The sequence below is a fragment of the Papaver somniferum genome, chromosome 1 (genome assembly GCF_003573695.1).
Source record: "Papaver somniferum cultivar HN1 chromosome 1, ASM357369v1, whole genome shotgun sequence".
In the NCBI taxonomy this organism is placed as follows: Eukaryota; Viridiplantae; Streptophyta; class Magnoliopsida; order Ranunculales; family Papaveraceae; genus Papaver; species Papaver somniferum.
This window is the reverse complement of record NC_039358.1, coordinates 223600388-223616165: the sequence shown is the minus strand read 5'-3', so window position 1 is coordinate 223616165 and position 15778 is coordinate 223600388. Positions and strand designations below refer to the sequence as shown.

The 15778-nt window shown below is 36.6% G+C and overlaps 1 protein-coding gene and 1 long non-coding RNA gene across 7 annotated transcripts; one reads left to right on the top strand and one right to left on the bottom strand.

Moving 5' to 3' along the window:
• Positions 1-2460: 2460 nt before the first annotated feature.
• Positions 2461-4619, top strand: LOC113317051 (fructokinase-2-like). Its single transcript, XM_026565199.1, has 4 exons — positions 2461-3040; positions 3598-3930; positions 4029-4145; positions 4273-4619. Exons 1-4 carry the CDS (start codon positions 2621-2623, stop codon positions 4402-4404), a joined length of 1002 nt encoding a protein of 333 aa, XP_026420984.1. The 5' UTR covers positions 2461-2620; the 3' UTR covers positions 4405-4619.
• Positions 4536-11678, bottom strand: LOC113317061. Of its 6 annotated transcripts, XR_003343216.1 has the most exons (14): positions 11506-11678; positions 10958-11080; positions 10044-10137; positions 9470-9593; positions 9015-9107; positions 8691-8801; positions 8383-8520; positions 7374-7538; positions 7153-7244; positions 6899-7026; positions 6612-6739; positions 6083-6234; positions 5917-5978; positions 4536-5224 (listed from the first exon to the last, which is right to left on the bottom strand). It is a non-coding gene; the product is annotated as an uncharacterized LOC113317061 (long non-coding RNA). The 6 variants fall into 6 exon arrangements; XR_003343224.1 differs by lacking the exons at positions 5917-5978; positions 6083-6234 and having other exon boundaries at positions 4636-5224; positions 7174-7244; XR_003343213.1 differs by lacking the exons at positions 5917-5978; positions 6083-6234 and having other exon boundaries at positions 4642-5224.
• Between the last annotated feature and the right edge of the window lie 4100 nt (positions 11679-15778).

Genomic DNA, 15778 nt, shown 5'->3' with positions numbered 1-15778 from the left:
ACACATCCCAATACACAGGAGATATGCAGTGGCAGCGTGGTTCACTTGCTCATCAGTTAACGTTCCATTCTTTTCCTTCTCCAAGGTGCCTCGGAACATATTCATCAAAGCTGTAATGTTGATCTGTCTTGTTCTATAACTGCATGCCTCCTAAACTCTGCTGTTGTTGTCTCTTCATCCCAACCTAAGCACTTGTTAGTTAGAGAATAAAGTTGTGCCCAACTTAACTGCTTTGTGTAGTTAAACTTCACAGCTGTGCCTTGGTCGGGAAGGTTAAGAATCTGCACAACATCATCCGGGGTAATCGTCATCTCCCCAAACGGCATATGGAAAGTATCGGTCTCAGGATACATTCTCTCCACGAACGCCGATATGGCCACACGATCATGTTCCAACAATGAATTCTCGGCGGCATTAGCTAACCCCGAGTTGGCAACAATTGTCTTGAACCTTTCACATTCACCGGATAAAGGCCACGCAAGCATTTTTGTTGGTGCGGTGCGGCGGTAGGTTTGAGTAGACGGACCGCATCTTGATGATCCTATTAAAGTACATAAAAAAATCCTTAATACAAATATTACGATATAACACATAGACAATACATTAATAAAAAATAGTAATTTTATTACCTCGGTTTCGTATATTTCTCTGGCCCATGAGTCTTTGTATCCAAATAGCAATTTTCCTCAATCCGCTGGTAGTCCAAGGATTGTGCCTGCTGGAATACCCTTCTTCTTCAAGTGCTGAGGGACAAGATGTGATGCTTTCTTAGCAATATCCTTCCTTACAACATCTTTTCCTTTTTTGGCTTTTTGGGTACCACTTGGTTGTCCTTCTTCTACTCTTGGCACTGGATCAACTGGTTCAACACTTGGTCCTGCACTTTGTTGAGCGGCTTGTTCAGCACTTGGTCGCACCCCTTGTTCACTGCCTTGTTGTTAAACACTTGGTTGCACTCCTTGTTGACTGCTTTGTTCTTGTTCGCTTTGTTGAGCACTTGAATTATCTTTGGCACTCCTTTCCCTCCTAGCACTAGCTGTCACTTTCTTCCTACCTTCTCGACTTTGTCTAAACAACAAAGAAAGGAACAATATTTACAAACTATACAATCGGAAGACAAAGTATGGAAATATAACCCGAATAAACACATTCGGACGTAAAAAGACACATATTGTTCCCGAATACAAAACAATCGGAAGCTAACTAAACATATGTGCAACCGAATATACATCAATTGGAGTTCAGAAGCTGTAAATTTTTCATCCTACAAAATCGGAAGACAAAGTGCACAACTATAACCCGAATGTACAAATTCGGAAGTAAGAAGACACAAATGTTTCCGAATAAAAAACAATCGGAACATAACTAAACATGTTTACAACCGAATATTCATCAACTGGAGTTCAGAAACTCTAAAATTTTATCCTACACAATCGGAGGTATAAAACATTATATTGTCTTCCGAATAAATACTGTCCCCAAAATGGGATTTTTCCTATATCAGAAATTTTGAGATTTTTTTCAATATATACATTCGTTATTGAGTGTTCTTCCGAATACTGTGTGTCTACTTAAATATATTCGGTAGCCAAAAAAATCATTAAACTACCGATTATTAGCAGTTTGTATCCAGGAAGATATGGCCACCAATATTCGGCAGATAATCATCAAATCTTTCTCCCGAATACTGTCGATGTTCTTGAGGAATGAAGAACACGACTACATTCGGAAGTAAATGAGCATGAATATCGTCCGAATCTGGATAAATAACCGAAAACCCTAGAAAATTTTTTTCTCGATTCGACGAATTAAAGCGAAATAAACCCCAAAAATGATAGATTCTTACCTAATTGGGGCCATTTGAAGTTGACGAAGTGTTTGACTATCGGAATCGCCACCACCGACTATATTGCCGGGTACTTCTTCTTCGCGTTCTTCTTCATTTGCAGCAACAATTTCTTTATTTCCTGCTAAAATTCCAATGTTTGGATCGATACCCCGAGCAACATTTTTGGTTCTAGGTTTGTGGGTTTCATTTCTCTTATCCATTGTTTTATAAACGAATCGACGATGTTTTGATTTTACGATTCGCGGCGATGTTTCGGTTGAACGAGGAAATTTTTTTTTTCTTCCACAATCGGAAGATAATATGAAACTGGAAGAAGAAGAGTTGAAATGAGTAGAATTGTTTTTGATTTGGTTTTTATACAGTTTTACCAGAAGGGCATTTATGTAACTTCAATATCATATAGTGTACCCCTTAACTAGAGTCTTTGGCTGGGTATAAATTGATGGCCCCTAAATCCTTTGGGGTGGCCCCTAAAAGTGCCAGGTTAATTATATCCAAATCCTAATCGAAGTTAAATAATTACCATAAAAATTAGGATTTTATTTCCAACTCTGAAATCCATAATTAATACTATAAATGTATACATCCCACCATCTTCTTTCTTCGTAATCAATTCATCAAAACCACCACCATCGCCAACCAAACCTGACTTCTTTATATCTCTCTCTAGACCCACTTTCTCTATAAATCTCTCCATCTAAATCCTCTTAAAGATCTCTCTTTCTCTTTTTCTTTCATTCTTTCTCTGTAAGAATATCCAGTCCATAAACAATGGCACCAGCAAGCAACACTGTTAATGGTGCTGAATCAAATTCACTTATAGTATCTTTCGGTGAGATGCTTATAGATTTTGTACCGACAGAATCAGGAGTTTCATTAGCAGAAGCACCAGGTTTCTTGAAAGCACCAGGTGGCGCACCAGCTAATGTTGCCATTGCTGTTTCGAGATTGGGTGGGAAAGCTGCTTTTGTTGGTAAACTTGGTGATGATGAATTTGGTCATATGTTGAAGAATATCTTGAATCAGAATGGTGTTAGTAGTGAAGGTGTTATATTTGATCAAGGTGCAAGAACTGCTCTTGCTTTTGTTACGTTGAAAGCTGATGGTGAACGTGAATTCATGTTTTACCGGAATCCTAGTGCCGATATGCTCTTGACTGAATCTGAACTTAACCTTGAACTCATCAGAAAGGTAACAGTACTTCCTTTTCTTTTACATCACTTATTTAATCCTCCAACATAATTAGCTTTTACTTTACTTTGGATCCGATAAGTTCGTTTGGGGGATGATATCAATAACCTGAGTTTGAATCGAAATTCATTGGATCCGATTCTTGGGGGCTGGTTGCTTTGACTTGTTTTAGTTTTTGGATCAAGTATATTCAGTAATGTTTTTATGGATCTGATTCTGATACAGGATTGAAACAAGAAAGTTCTGTTTGTATTTGACTTTACTATATTGGAGTAATTTGATGTTGATACACAAATTTCTTAATCAAATCACTAACATAAACAAATCATTTTGCAGTAATGAATCTCTGAATTCAGTGCTTGTAATATTTTTGTATTATCCATACAAGATTACAAAAATTTCAAATTGACAAGGACATGAGATTTTTTTTAGTTTTTTTGTTGTCCAGATTCTTTTTTTGTCTTTTCAAATTGAAAATTTTAATTTATTCCCCTGATGCACATCTAATTTTTTTTGTTTATTGGTCTAATTTTTTTGACGGATTTGGTTAATTGCAGGCTAAGATCTTTCACTATGGATCAATAAGTTTGATTACTGAGCCATGTAGATCAGCTCATCTAAAAGCAATGGAAGTTGCAAAGGATGCTGGAGCAATTCTGTCTTATGATCCCAATCTAAGATTGCCACTGTGGCCATCCGCCGAAGAAGCTAAAGAACAGATCATGAGTATCTGGGAAAAGGCAGATGTGATCAAAGTCAGTGACAACGAGTTCGAGTTCTTGACTGGCCTTGAGACTGTTGATGATGAAGTTGCAATTTCCTTGATGCACCCAGGATTGAAGCTCTTGTTGATTACTCTAGGTGACCATGGATGCAAATACTACACCAAGGTACACACCAATTGCCTGCCCCAGTCAGATCTATCAGGTCCTTTCTGAATGCCATGGTACATTTCTTTAATACTGACAGTTTTTATAAAAAAATGCAGCATTTCCATGGAACAGTGGACGCATTTAAAGTGAAAGCTGTGGACACAACTGGAGCAGGAGATGCTTTTGTTGGTGCCCTCCTAAACAAGATTGTGGAAGATGATTCTATTCTTGAAGTAAGTTTACATTGTCTCTTGGGATGACCGCTGATCGATAACCGAAATTGTTGCAGTAAAATTAGGAGCCAGTTGAATTGGCTCCGATTAGTGCAAACATACTAATCATTTTCTAATCTATTTGCAGAATGAAGCAAGTTTGAAGACAGTGCTTAAATTTGCAAATGCATGTGGAGCAATCACTACAACCAAAAAAGGAGCTATTCCTGCTCTACCAAATGAAGAAGAAGTTCTCAAGCTTTTCCAAGCAGCAGCATAAAACACACACTAAAAGTTTCACATTTTCTTTGATTTTATCCTTGTTTCTGTGTTTGAAGAAGTTCTACTTGGAAATCAGTTTTAGAGTTAGGCCGTCAGTGAGAAAGAAAGCGAGTCTAGTTGTTCAGATGGACTCTTTTCTTCTGTTAGTGAATTGTGCAAGTGTTTGTATGCATCAAATGTTAGGAATAAATGAATGAACTTGTTTAAAGAAAACATAATGAATGAACTTGTTTAAAGATAAAGAACATTCACTGTCACTTTTAAAGAAAACAATTGGATCAGAAAATTGAATCAGCTGAATTTAGAAAGGTATAACAGGGACATATAAAAATGCAACTCCAGGACAGCTCAATATCAGCACATGGGAAGATATTCTGAAAAAACTTGGTGAACCTTAGAAAATCACTACATCAGTAAAACCTTTCAGGATCTCATGATCAATCAAGCAAGAAAAATATCATGATTTATTTTTAAAACAAGTTGTATTAAACAAACCGAGCCATCATTTTCAGTTTCTCAGATATGAACTAATTTATGATATATAAGTATAGGCGTGACTTACAGAACATAATGAGATCATCAACAACTCAATTATACTGATTATTTTTCTTGAAGCATAAGCAGTTCTTGGATTTTATGCTTCTACTCATAACAAAGATTACTAACTACTACCACTACAGTACAATTGCTATCGGGTTTACAATTTTACATTAACTGACCTCCATCTTCAAAGAAGCTTAAGCGTGCTTGCACTTTTCTAACTTCGCCAGCGTGCGAGTTAGAAATGCCTTTACCAAAGGTTCATTCTCCCCTCCATCCTGTTCAAGATATAGATAAAGTAGGGTCAGCTTATCAGACTATACACACTCCAAAACAGGAAGGCGTAAAGGACTATAAGGATGAGTTTGGTGCATGGGGGACCAACATGAAGATGACCCCAGGAATGATATTTACATACTCATAGGTCACCTAAACTGATTAAGGCCAATTAATACAATAAGTTTAACCATTTAATGAGGATGATCAACATGGTCGGGAAAGATCATTCGTTAAGAAGAAAGAAAACAAAAAGGTGGTGGACCACATTAAACAATGCAGCAATAGTGTAAATAAATTGTGGCAGTAGAGCTGTTTACTACAAATGCATGAACTTATGAACGACAAAAATATTTAAGAACTGTATTTTGAGCCCAATGGAGCAGAAGAGAAGCCTAAATTCAATTGAAGACGAGGAAAAGAACAACTCCATTACTAGATGTACCCCCAGTTCAGTGGCAGTTGGACATTAAATGCTTAATTAGTTCCAGCACTTATGAACTGACATATGTATTAAAATCTGGGGAACTTGATGGTTAGGTTCTAAATAAAATCAGATACATGCTTCTTGCCACAAGTACACTACGGATAACTAAGAATCCATCTGAAGGTAATCAAGGATTGGCATCATTATATGACCAACAAACAAGTAAACTTAAAAAGGGAAATGTCATTCTACAATTTTTAGTCTCACTTGTCTATTACATCTGTGCAATTCTGATTCAAGTTTGTGGATTGTGATTATGCGTTTTGTTACTGCGGGCAGAAAAAAAAAACTGTTTTAGAGACTATAACCAAGGAAGATACTGCAGCTACGAAGGCTGAGAACATTTGAAGAGGATTGGGAAGGGAGAGCTCACCAACCAACATTTTATTGCTAGCCACATCATCCTAGGACAGAGGAAGAGCCCTTGGTCCATTCCATCAGCAGAAAATACCGGCAAAAATAATCTTTAATTTAATAAAAGTTCTTTTAGGATTCAATTTTTTTTGTTTCACATTGAGATATCATCTACATAACCAAAAAAACATAAAAACAAACCCAGTTACCCAAATATTATAGATCCCTATTGAGGAAACACCATCAGGACTGTTACTTATAGAAGAGTGTGTCTGTTCACATTTTAATTAAGTTTTCGAATGTAGTATGAGATTTAATTTGGTATTTTCGACATCTAAGAACAAATTTGATGCTAACTTCAATAGGCAGAAGTCTAATAACTCCGAAAACTAACGATTTTCCTTGAAAATACCTAAAAAGTAAAAGCAGGTATTTGACAATCAGTGAATTCATTTGTTTGGAACAAGTGCAATTTCAGGGGGCAAAAATATTTATCATTTCAGGATCATTAAACAAACATTATCCAAGCTGATGGAGAAAAAACTGACCTTTCCTGTTCAGCAAAGTGCGCTTGAATTTGGCTTAATTTTTACATAGTTGACAAGTTCTTTGACATGTATCAAATAAATCATCGTCAACATACATCACTCTTTAAAGGCCTAAAAACAGACGATTCCTGCAGTACACAAAAACAATATAGAGTTATAAACCGTATAAGCAACAAAACCATGAAATTCAAGCTGTTCATAGGAAATAAGAATGTGAATCTCTTTCATAAAAAGGGGTCCAGCAAAAACATCATAACCACTCTGGCAGACATTATTCATACACTTACCATTCCAAAAATTGCACCTTTTGACTGAATTCTAAGACAGAAGAAAAACATTTCTGTAGTTCTGGCACTTTTACCACTATAATCCACCATTAGAAGCACCTGCAACATTCCTGAGCCAAGATATCTGCCTGCCCAAAGAAATTGTACAACAAAATAAAGATGAAGTGAATTTTTCATTCATCTAAATCAAACCCAGATTTTAAAGAGCTTGATAAAAGAACTTAGTAGTGACAGCAAAAAACCAAAAGAGGTACCTATCTGGTACAGAGTCTCACATGGGTAGCCATGTCTGCAAATCCCTCAGAATCACCTCAGCAGGTCTTCTCCATTTCTTCTGCCTCTAATTCTGCTCGATGAACAGAGATGGGTGAGACAAAATATGAACTTATGCAAGACAAAATATATTTATGAACTCTACTTTGAGTCCAATGGAGCAGCAGAGAAGCCTAAATTAGAGAAGGAAAAGAACATTTACCTCATTAGTTCCTCTTGTCGAGCTCCACCACTAGTAGTACGGCCAATTCTGTTGCAGTTGGGAATCTAATGCTTACTTAGTTCCAGCCTTATGAACTGTTTAGGAACCAAATCAGATACATGCTCCTTGCCAAACAAGTACAATGCCGGATAACTACGGATCCATCTGAAGGCAAACAAGAATTAACATCAGGCACTTTTTTTTTGTCTCACTTGTGTATTATATCTGGGATTCTGAATCAAGTTTGAGAATTCAATCATGCATTTTATTAGAACTAATTCAGAGCCTATAAGGAAGAATGATATTGCAGCTACAACAAAAGAGGAATGAGAAGTGGTGAGCTCCGAGGATTTCATCGTTAGCCACATGATCTTGATTCTATACTGAGAAGTTACTTTTAGAATTCAAATTTTTGTTCAGATTGTGCTATCATCTTCAGAACTGAAAAAACACAACCATGAATCCAGTTACCCAAATATTTAGACCCCTGAATAGGAAAACACCGTCAGGTTACCTACAGATGAGTGAGTCTGTTCACATTTCTCATTGGTATTTTTGCCCCAATGAGAAAGTCATTTCTAAGCCCATGTTTTACAAGGCTGCAACAGGCAAGTCAACAAATTTCACAAGGGTTACCATTACTAGTCCGCTATCATCTACGGAACTAAAAAACCATAACCGTGGACCCCGTTACCCAAATATCTTAGGCCTCTGTTGGGGAAAACACCATCAGGACTCTTAACTTGTAGAAGAGTTACTCCATACGAAGTTAAAATTTGGTATGTTTGACATCTAAGAATAAATTTGATTAGTTTAATAGCCAGAAACCTAACAACTCGGAAAGCTGATAATTTTCACTGAATATACTAAAAAGTAAAAGCAGGTTTTCTATAATAGGTACATTATACACTTAAGATGCCATGATGCTATCTAATGAAAGCAGCAAAACTAATTATCATTTCAGGATCATTAATCAAACATTACCCAAGCCTATGGAGAAAAAACTGACCTTTCCTGTGGTAAACAAAGTGCGCTTGCATTTCTGAATTAAGGCTTAATTTTACATAGTCGACAAGTTCTTTGCCATGTATCAACTATATCATCATCAACAAACATCACTCTTTAAAGGCCTCAAAACAGATAATTCCTGCAGTACACAACAACAATAGAAACCGTATAAGCACAAAACCATGAAATTCAAACTGTTCATAGGAAAACAGAATGTGAATCTCTTTCATATGAAGGGGTCCAGAAACAAGATCATAACAAGCACTCTAGCAGATATTATTCATACACTTATCATTTCAAAAATTGCACCTTTTGACTGGATTGAAAGACGGAAGAAAAACATTCTTGTAGTTCTGGCAACTTTTCTACTATAATCCACCATTAGCAGCACCGGCTACATTCCTGAGTCGAAATATCTGCCTGCCCAAAGAAGTTGTACAACAGACATAAAGGTGAACATAATCAAACCCAGTAAACAAAAAGTGAAAATTTCATTAATCAATATAAAACCCAGATTTTGATATGCTTAATAATGTAATAAGCAATCGCCAAAGACTCTAAAAAGCTTGATAAAAAAAACTTAATAGTGACAGAATCCATAGAAATAAAATTAGGGAAAAACCCAAAGACTACCTATTTGATACAGGAGTCTCACATGTGTAGCCATGTCTGTGATTCTTTCAGAATCACCTCAGCAGATCTTCTCCACTTCTTCTGCCTCTAATTCTGCTCGATGAACAGAGATGGGTGAGTTAAAAGATGAATTTTTCCCCAATGAGAAACTCTTTTCTACATGCCCAAGTTTTACAAGGTTGCTACAGGGCGTCACCAAATATCACAGTGGTTACTATTACTAGTACGCATTCCTATTCTTCAACGTCATGGAGTTTGGTAACCCCAGCTAACATCGGGTCTTCAAAAGAACTAATCCGCTAACAGAACCAACTCACACCAATTTCAGAAATTCTAGATCCGATCTAAAGGACTGATTGAGTCGATTTGTCTTGGATGGTCTACTTTTGATTATTTTTTCATTACTAACAACTACTACATTACAATACAATGGGTTGCGGGTTACATTGACTGACCTCCATCTTCGAAGAAGCTTAAACGTGCTTGCACGTTCATAGCTTTGCTAGCATGCGAGCTACAAATGCCTCTGACAAAGGTTCTTTCTTCACTCCCATGCTTTAACCCCAAGGTGCTGAGAAACTGATCAAAGCATAGACAAAGTAAGGTCAGCCCATCAGACTATATACAATCCAAAACGGAAGGCTTGAAGGACTAAAAGGATGAAGTAGGTGTGTGGGGGACTATTTAGGTCCAACATGGAGATGATCCTAGGGACACCTACATGTAAAAACTTAATTGCTTAAACAATTGTACCATATCAAAAGCATGAGGAACTTGATCATCAAAAGAGCATTACGGCTAAAATTGATTAAGGTCATTAATATTATAAGTTAACTATTTAATAAAGATAAATCAACATGGTAGGGCAAGACCTATCGTTAAGAAGAAGAAAACCGAAAACGTAGAGGATAATTTACTATAAATACATGTACTAATGCAAGATTTTTTTTATTAAAGATCTCTATTCTGAGTCCAATGGAACAGCAGAGAAGCCTAAATAGAATTGAAGAGAAGGAAAAGAACATTTACCTCACTAGTTCCTCTTGCCGAGCTCCATTACTAGCGGTACCACCAATCTGTGGCAGTTGGGAAATAAATGCTTAATTATTTCCAGCTATATGAACTGTTTAGGGACCAAAAACCAACAAAACTTGTGTATTAATATCTGAAAGACTGGAACAGATGAAGGGACTTGGTTGATTGATTCTAACCAAATCAGATACATGATCCTCGCCAAACAAGTACAGTACTGGATAACTACGAACAACTATGCTTAAAGGGATATCAGCCTTTATATTATATCATTTCCATTGCATCAGGCACTTTCCTAATCTCAATTGTAATTATACCTGGGACTCTAAATCAAGTTCTTGAATTTGATTGGGCATTTTATAAGAACTAATTTCAGAGCCTATAAGCAAGATGATATTGCAGCTAATAAAGTTGAGAACATTAGAAGAGGATTTATTAGTAGCCACATGATCTATCCTGGGAGTCTGGGACAAAGGAAGAGCTGTTGGTCCATTCCATCAGCAGCAAGAAGAATCTTTAACCGGATATAAGTTCTCCTATCATTCAGATTTCGGTTCAGATTGTGCTATAATCTGCACTCTGCAGAACTAAAAACCATTACCATGTAGGTGTTAAGTGTAACTCCATGTTGGACCTAAATTCGGGACTCTTATAGAACAGCAAGTGTTCACATTTTAACTCCGTATGTGGTATTTTTGACATCTAAAAAACAAATTTGATACCGAGTTTATTATGCAGAAATCTAATAACTCGGAAAGCTTACAATTTTCACTGAATAGACCGAAAAAGTAAAAGCAGGTTTGCTATAATCGGTTATTCACTTATTTGTACGAACGATATCTAATCAAAGCGGCTTATCGTTTCAGGAACATTAACCAAACATTACCCAAGCCTTTGGAGAAGAAACTGACCTTTCCTATTCAACAAAGTGCGCTTGTATTTCTTCATTTAGTCATTTTTACAAACACCACAAGTTCTTTGACATGTATCCGTCTCCAAACATCACTCTTTAAAGGCCTCAAAATAGATGATTCCTGCAATTACACAACAACAACAGAAACCGTATGAGCTAAAAAAAAACAAGTAATGTTGCAAGCTGTTTATAGGAAATGAGAATTTGAATCTTAAAGGGTCCAGAAACAAGATCATAACAAAGCACTCTAACAGACATTATTCAAACAACCATCATTTCAAAAATTGCACCTTTTGACTATAGATTATAAGACAGAATAAAAACATCCTTCTAATTCTGCATCTTTTCCACTCTAATCCACCATAAGAAGATGAATACAACAAAACCCACAAATCAAAAAGTGCAAATTTCATCAATCCGAAACAAAACCCGATTTTGATATCCAAATGTAATACACAATAGTCAAAGAACCTAAAGAGCTTAACAAGAAAAAAACCGAATAGTAAAATCAATATAAACAAAATTAGGGCGAAACCCAAAGAGTACCTATTTTGATAACTTAAGTTTCACATGTGTAGCATAGAGAAGAGATGGATTTCCTCGGTTTCGTCTGCCTCTAATTCTCACCGGTACGGTTGCGGATTAGGGGTCACCCGCAACCAAACCGTCACAGCTGCGGATTTGAAAAATCAAACCGTGACCGGCCCAATCATCCGCGGATTGTGCGGTCTGGTTGCGGATTAACCGCGGATTAGGGATAAAAAATAAAATAAAATAAAAGAGATCTGGGCCTGTCTTTGGCATCGTGTTTTTAGTTGGTAGTCGTTACTACCGTTGCGTAAAGCCTAGTGGAAGCTCATTTAAGGTTTTACTTTACTATTGAATTGAATTGGAAGCCTAGTGGAAGCCCATTTAAGCCTAGTGGAAGCCAATGCTATTGAATTGGGGTCTGGGCCTGTCTTATGTTATAAGATTTTACTTTACTAACCTACGGTGCGGGTAATCCGCGATTTTCAATATTCAACCGCACCCAAACCGCTAAAACGTGCGGATTTGAGAATCCCACCCGTGTCCGGCCCATACGTTTTGCGGTTTGGGTGAAATCCGCAATTTTGCGGACGGATACGGGTCAAATCCGCGGTTCCGGTTTTTATGCTCACCCCTACTCACCGGACGAACAGAGATGGATGAAAATGATTTTTGCCCCGAGAGAGTTTTTTTCTTCTAAAAAGCCCATGTTTTCCTAAAAAGCCCAGTTCTTTTTTTCCTGCAACGGAGTTACCAAATTTCACAGGATTGTCATTACTAGTCCGCTTAGAGCAAGCATTATGGCATATGATTTCTATCGGCTTTGGCCACTATCTAACCAATAACAGCTGCCATGGTATTGACTTCTGTCGTTTCTCCTTTTTAATTTTATTTTGAGGGGAGAAAGGGATCAAGAGAGTCCTTAACTTTTATTTATTTAGACCAACTGAAAAAGCGGGGGTATAACAACCTCACCCAATATTTCGCTTAGCAATCTGTATGGACAAACTCCAATATACTTTTAAGAGAATCAACAAGACTCAATCTATATAAAGTATATCAAAGAGTTATATCTCTCTTTCTTGATTCAATTCTTCCTCAAGCAAATAGAAATCTGCGAGTCTAATTGAATACAAGAGAAATCACTTGAACGGTACCAAAGACCAATGTTCAAGGATCAATTAATTTCCAGTCAACAACCAAAGGTTGGATTTCACAATTAATCGATACAACGCACAACTTGTGATATTTCAATTATATAACAAAATATAATGCAGAATAGAAATAACATAGACACCATAATTTTGTTAACGAGGAAACCGCAAATGCAGAAAACCCCCGGGACCTAGTCCAGATTGAATACCACACTGTATTAAGCCGCTACAGACACTAGCCTAATACAAACTAACTTCGGTCTGGACTGTAGTTGAACCCCAATCAATCTCACACTGAGTCAAGGTACAGTTGCGCTCCTTACGTCTCTGATCCCAGTAGGATACTACGCACTTGATTCCCTTAGTTGATCTCACCTACAACTAAGAGTTGCTACAACCCAAAGTCGAAGAATTTAATAAACAAATCTGTATCACACAGAAAAGTCTACGTAATAGATAAATATGTCTCCCATAGATAAACCTACAATTTTTGTTCCGTCTTTTGATAAATCAAGGTGAATAGGAACCAATAGATAAAACCAGACTTATATTCCCGAAGAACAGCTCAGTATTATCAATCACCTCACAATAATCTTAATCGACGCGGCGAAAGAAGATATCGTGGAATCACAAACAATGAGACGAAGATGTTTGTGATTACTTTTTTATCTTGCCTATTGGAGATATAAATCTCAAGCCAATCGTTACGATTGTACTCAAAACGATAGAATCAACAAGATCAGATTACACAACTACGAGAAAGTAGTATTGGTCTGGCTTCACAATCCCAATGAAGTCTTTAAGTCGTTAACCTGGTTTTTATAAAGAAATCAAAGGTTAAAGGAGAATCGACTCTAGCTAATACAACTAGTATCACAGGTAAGGTGTGGGGATTAGGTTTCCCAGTTGCTAGAGTTCTCCCTTATATAGTCTTTCAAATCAGGGTTTGCAACCAATGTTAGCTTAGTAACAAAACATTCAATATTCACCGTTAGATGTAAACCTGATTAGATTCAAGTTAATATCTTTCAACCGTTGGATCGAAAACTTAGCTTGTTACACACAAATGAAATGTACTATTTTGGGTTTATGTAACCGTACCCAAACATGAACATTTGTTGGTTCAACAATAGTTAACCAAATGGTTAGCCATATGAGCACTTTCATATCAACCATATTCTTCTTCACCGTAACTAGTTCAAATGACTCAAATGAACTAGTTAGAGAGTTATTCAATTGCAAGGAAATCTTATGTACTACACAAAACACAATTGAAGCAAAAACGATTTGATTCACTCGAATCGGTTCATGAACTATATAGCCACGGTTTTCATTTAGCATTCCTTGGTTAATATGAATAAGTTCACAAACAACCGTTTTTAGATATAACCACCTTAAGTACGCAGACTTAGTTCGCGGACTTAAGTACCCGTACGGAGTTCTCAAACTCCAGCAGAAATTCTCGGGAAGAGAACTTCCGCCAGTTCGCGGACTGGGTTCGCGGACTTAGCTCACGCCACTATTCTAGTTCTCTTGATCAACAAAGTTCGCAAACTTCGGTTCAAGGAAAAAATGACTTATACATATATGTATTGCGACACAATGCTTATATCCAACATTGGTTATATAATCTAAATTCTCATTTCAATCATTGAAACATTCTCAGAGGACGTTATCTTTCTTTATAATAAGAGACCCCCCAAAATGCCACATGGCGATCCCATAAACATTCTAATTTGTGGTGAAGCCACGTAATCATCCACGCAATCACCTTTTGAAAAGTCATCGCCATGTCATCAACATCTTAAAAGACACAAGTACACAACTGTTGGCCAAAATTCAGCTTCACATGCCCTTTCACAACCAGAAGACACAACTGTTGGCCAAAAAGTAGCTTCATATGCCCTTTCACAACCAGCTCTTTCAAAAGCATCTCCTTAAAAATAATTTCTCTGTAAAATATTCCATATACAATCCAAACCTCATTAGATAAACGATTATGAGAACACAACTTTAGGAAACTATATAAAAATGCACATAACTCTAGATTTGTTTCTATGAGAAAAATCAACGGTTACTAACAGAATTTTTTCAGAGAAAAGAAGACATCTGGCTTGCACAATTCAACAGCAGCAGTTGAAGAATGTCGAACAAGGACATAATCAGAACAAACTAAGATGTACTCCAGGTGGATGAGTGAAGAGTTACTATAAACTTTGATACGAAAAACCAGCAGTCAATTGTTTATGATTTCGGTGTTATCGTGCTATGATAGGATGATGCTATCATAATGAAAATTTCATGAACACAACAAAAAGTATGCCTAAAGAATAAGAGAGATACTTTATACAAAAAATCTAACCAAATGCATACGGGTATAAAAATAAAAGAGGTATGAAAAGGACCAAGAGAAAATCAAGCATGTGAAGAGAGTTTTCATTCGCATAGCATCGATGGAATAAACGAATGATCTTCATATATAACCTGATTGTTGAATTTTTGACAGAGATCAAACACATGGAATGATTTCAGAAGACCATATGCGGATTCATCGGCCAAAACTAGAAGAAAGGAATGTATTTTTCACTGAAAATTCGAAATTGGAGAACCTTTGGATTTCAACGACCTGTTATGGATAAATAGATGATGTTTTGGAGATGGCATATGATATAGTAGAAAACTAAAGAAAATTACAAATTCACATTCATGGAGTTTGAAGAAATCCAAGGTAACTGAAGTTCTTATGGACGGATCCTTATGTGGGTGAAGTTCTTATGTTTATCCTAGAAGTGCTTCAGCGATATCATCAGAGAAATAGTAGATTAACAAGCTTGGACATGCGAAACCATTTGTCAAAAGTGATGACATGAGATTATTTTAACCAAACTGACAGCCGGAAAAAAAAAAAAGAAAAGAAAATATTAAAAATGGCAGAAGGTTACAACGTATGAGTATTTTGCATATAGAGCACGAGTAAATGAAGGCCTAACTACAATAAAGGGTCGTTCTCCGTTTGAAGGATATTTGGTCAGACACGTAGACATGTTTTCAAGAATCCGAAGTTCTATGGGTTAGAAATAACAAAATAAACTCAAAGATGAATTTTACAATTGGTTGCATGATGTGCTAATATCATG

Bases quoted from the DNA above. Each gene is read 5' to 3' on its own strand.
- LOC113317051 (XM_026565199.1), top strand. From the start codon at position 2,621: ATGGCACCAGCAAGCAACACTGTTAATGGTGCTGAATCAAATTCACTT. The intron at 3,041-3,597 runs GTAACAGTACTT...GGTTAATTGCAG, and splicing joins ACCTTGAACTCATCAGAAAG to GCTAAGATCTTTCACTATGG. The intron at 3,931-4,028 runs GTACACACCAAT...AAAAAAATGCAG, and splicing joins GATGCAAATACTACACCAAG to CATTTCCATGGAACAGTGGA.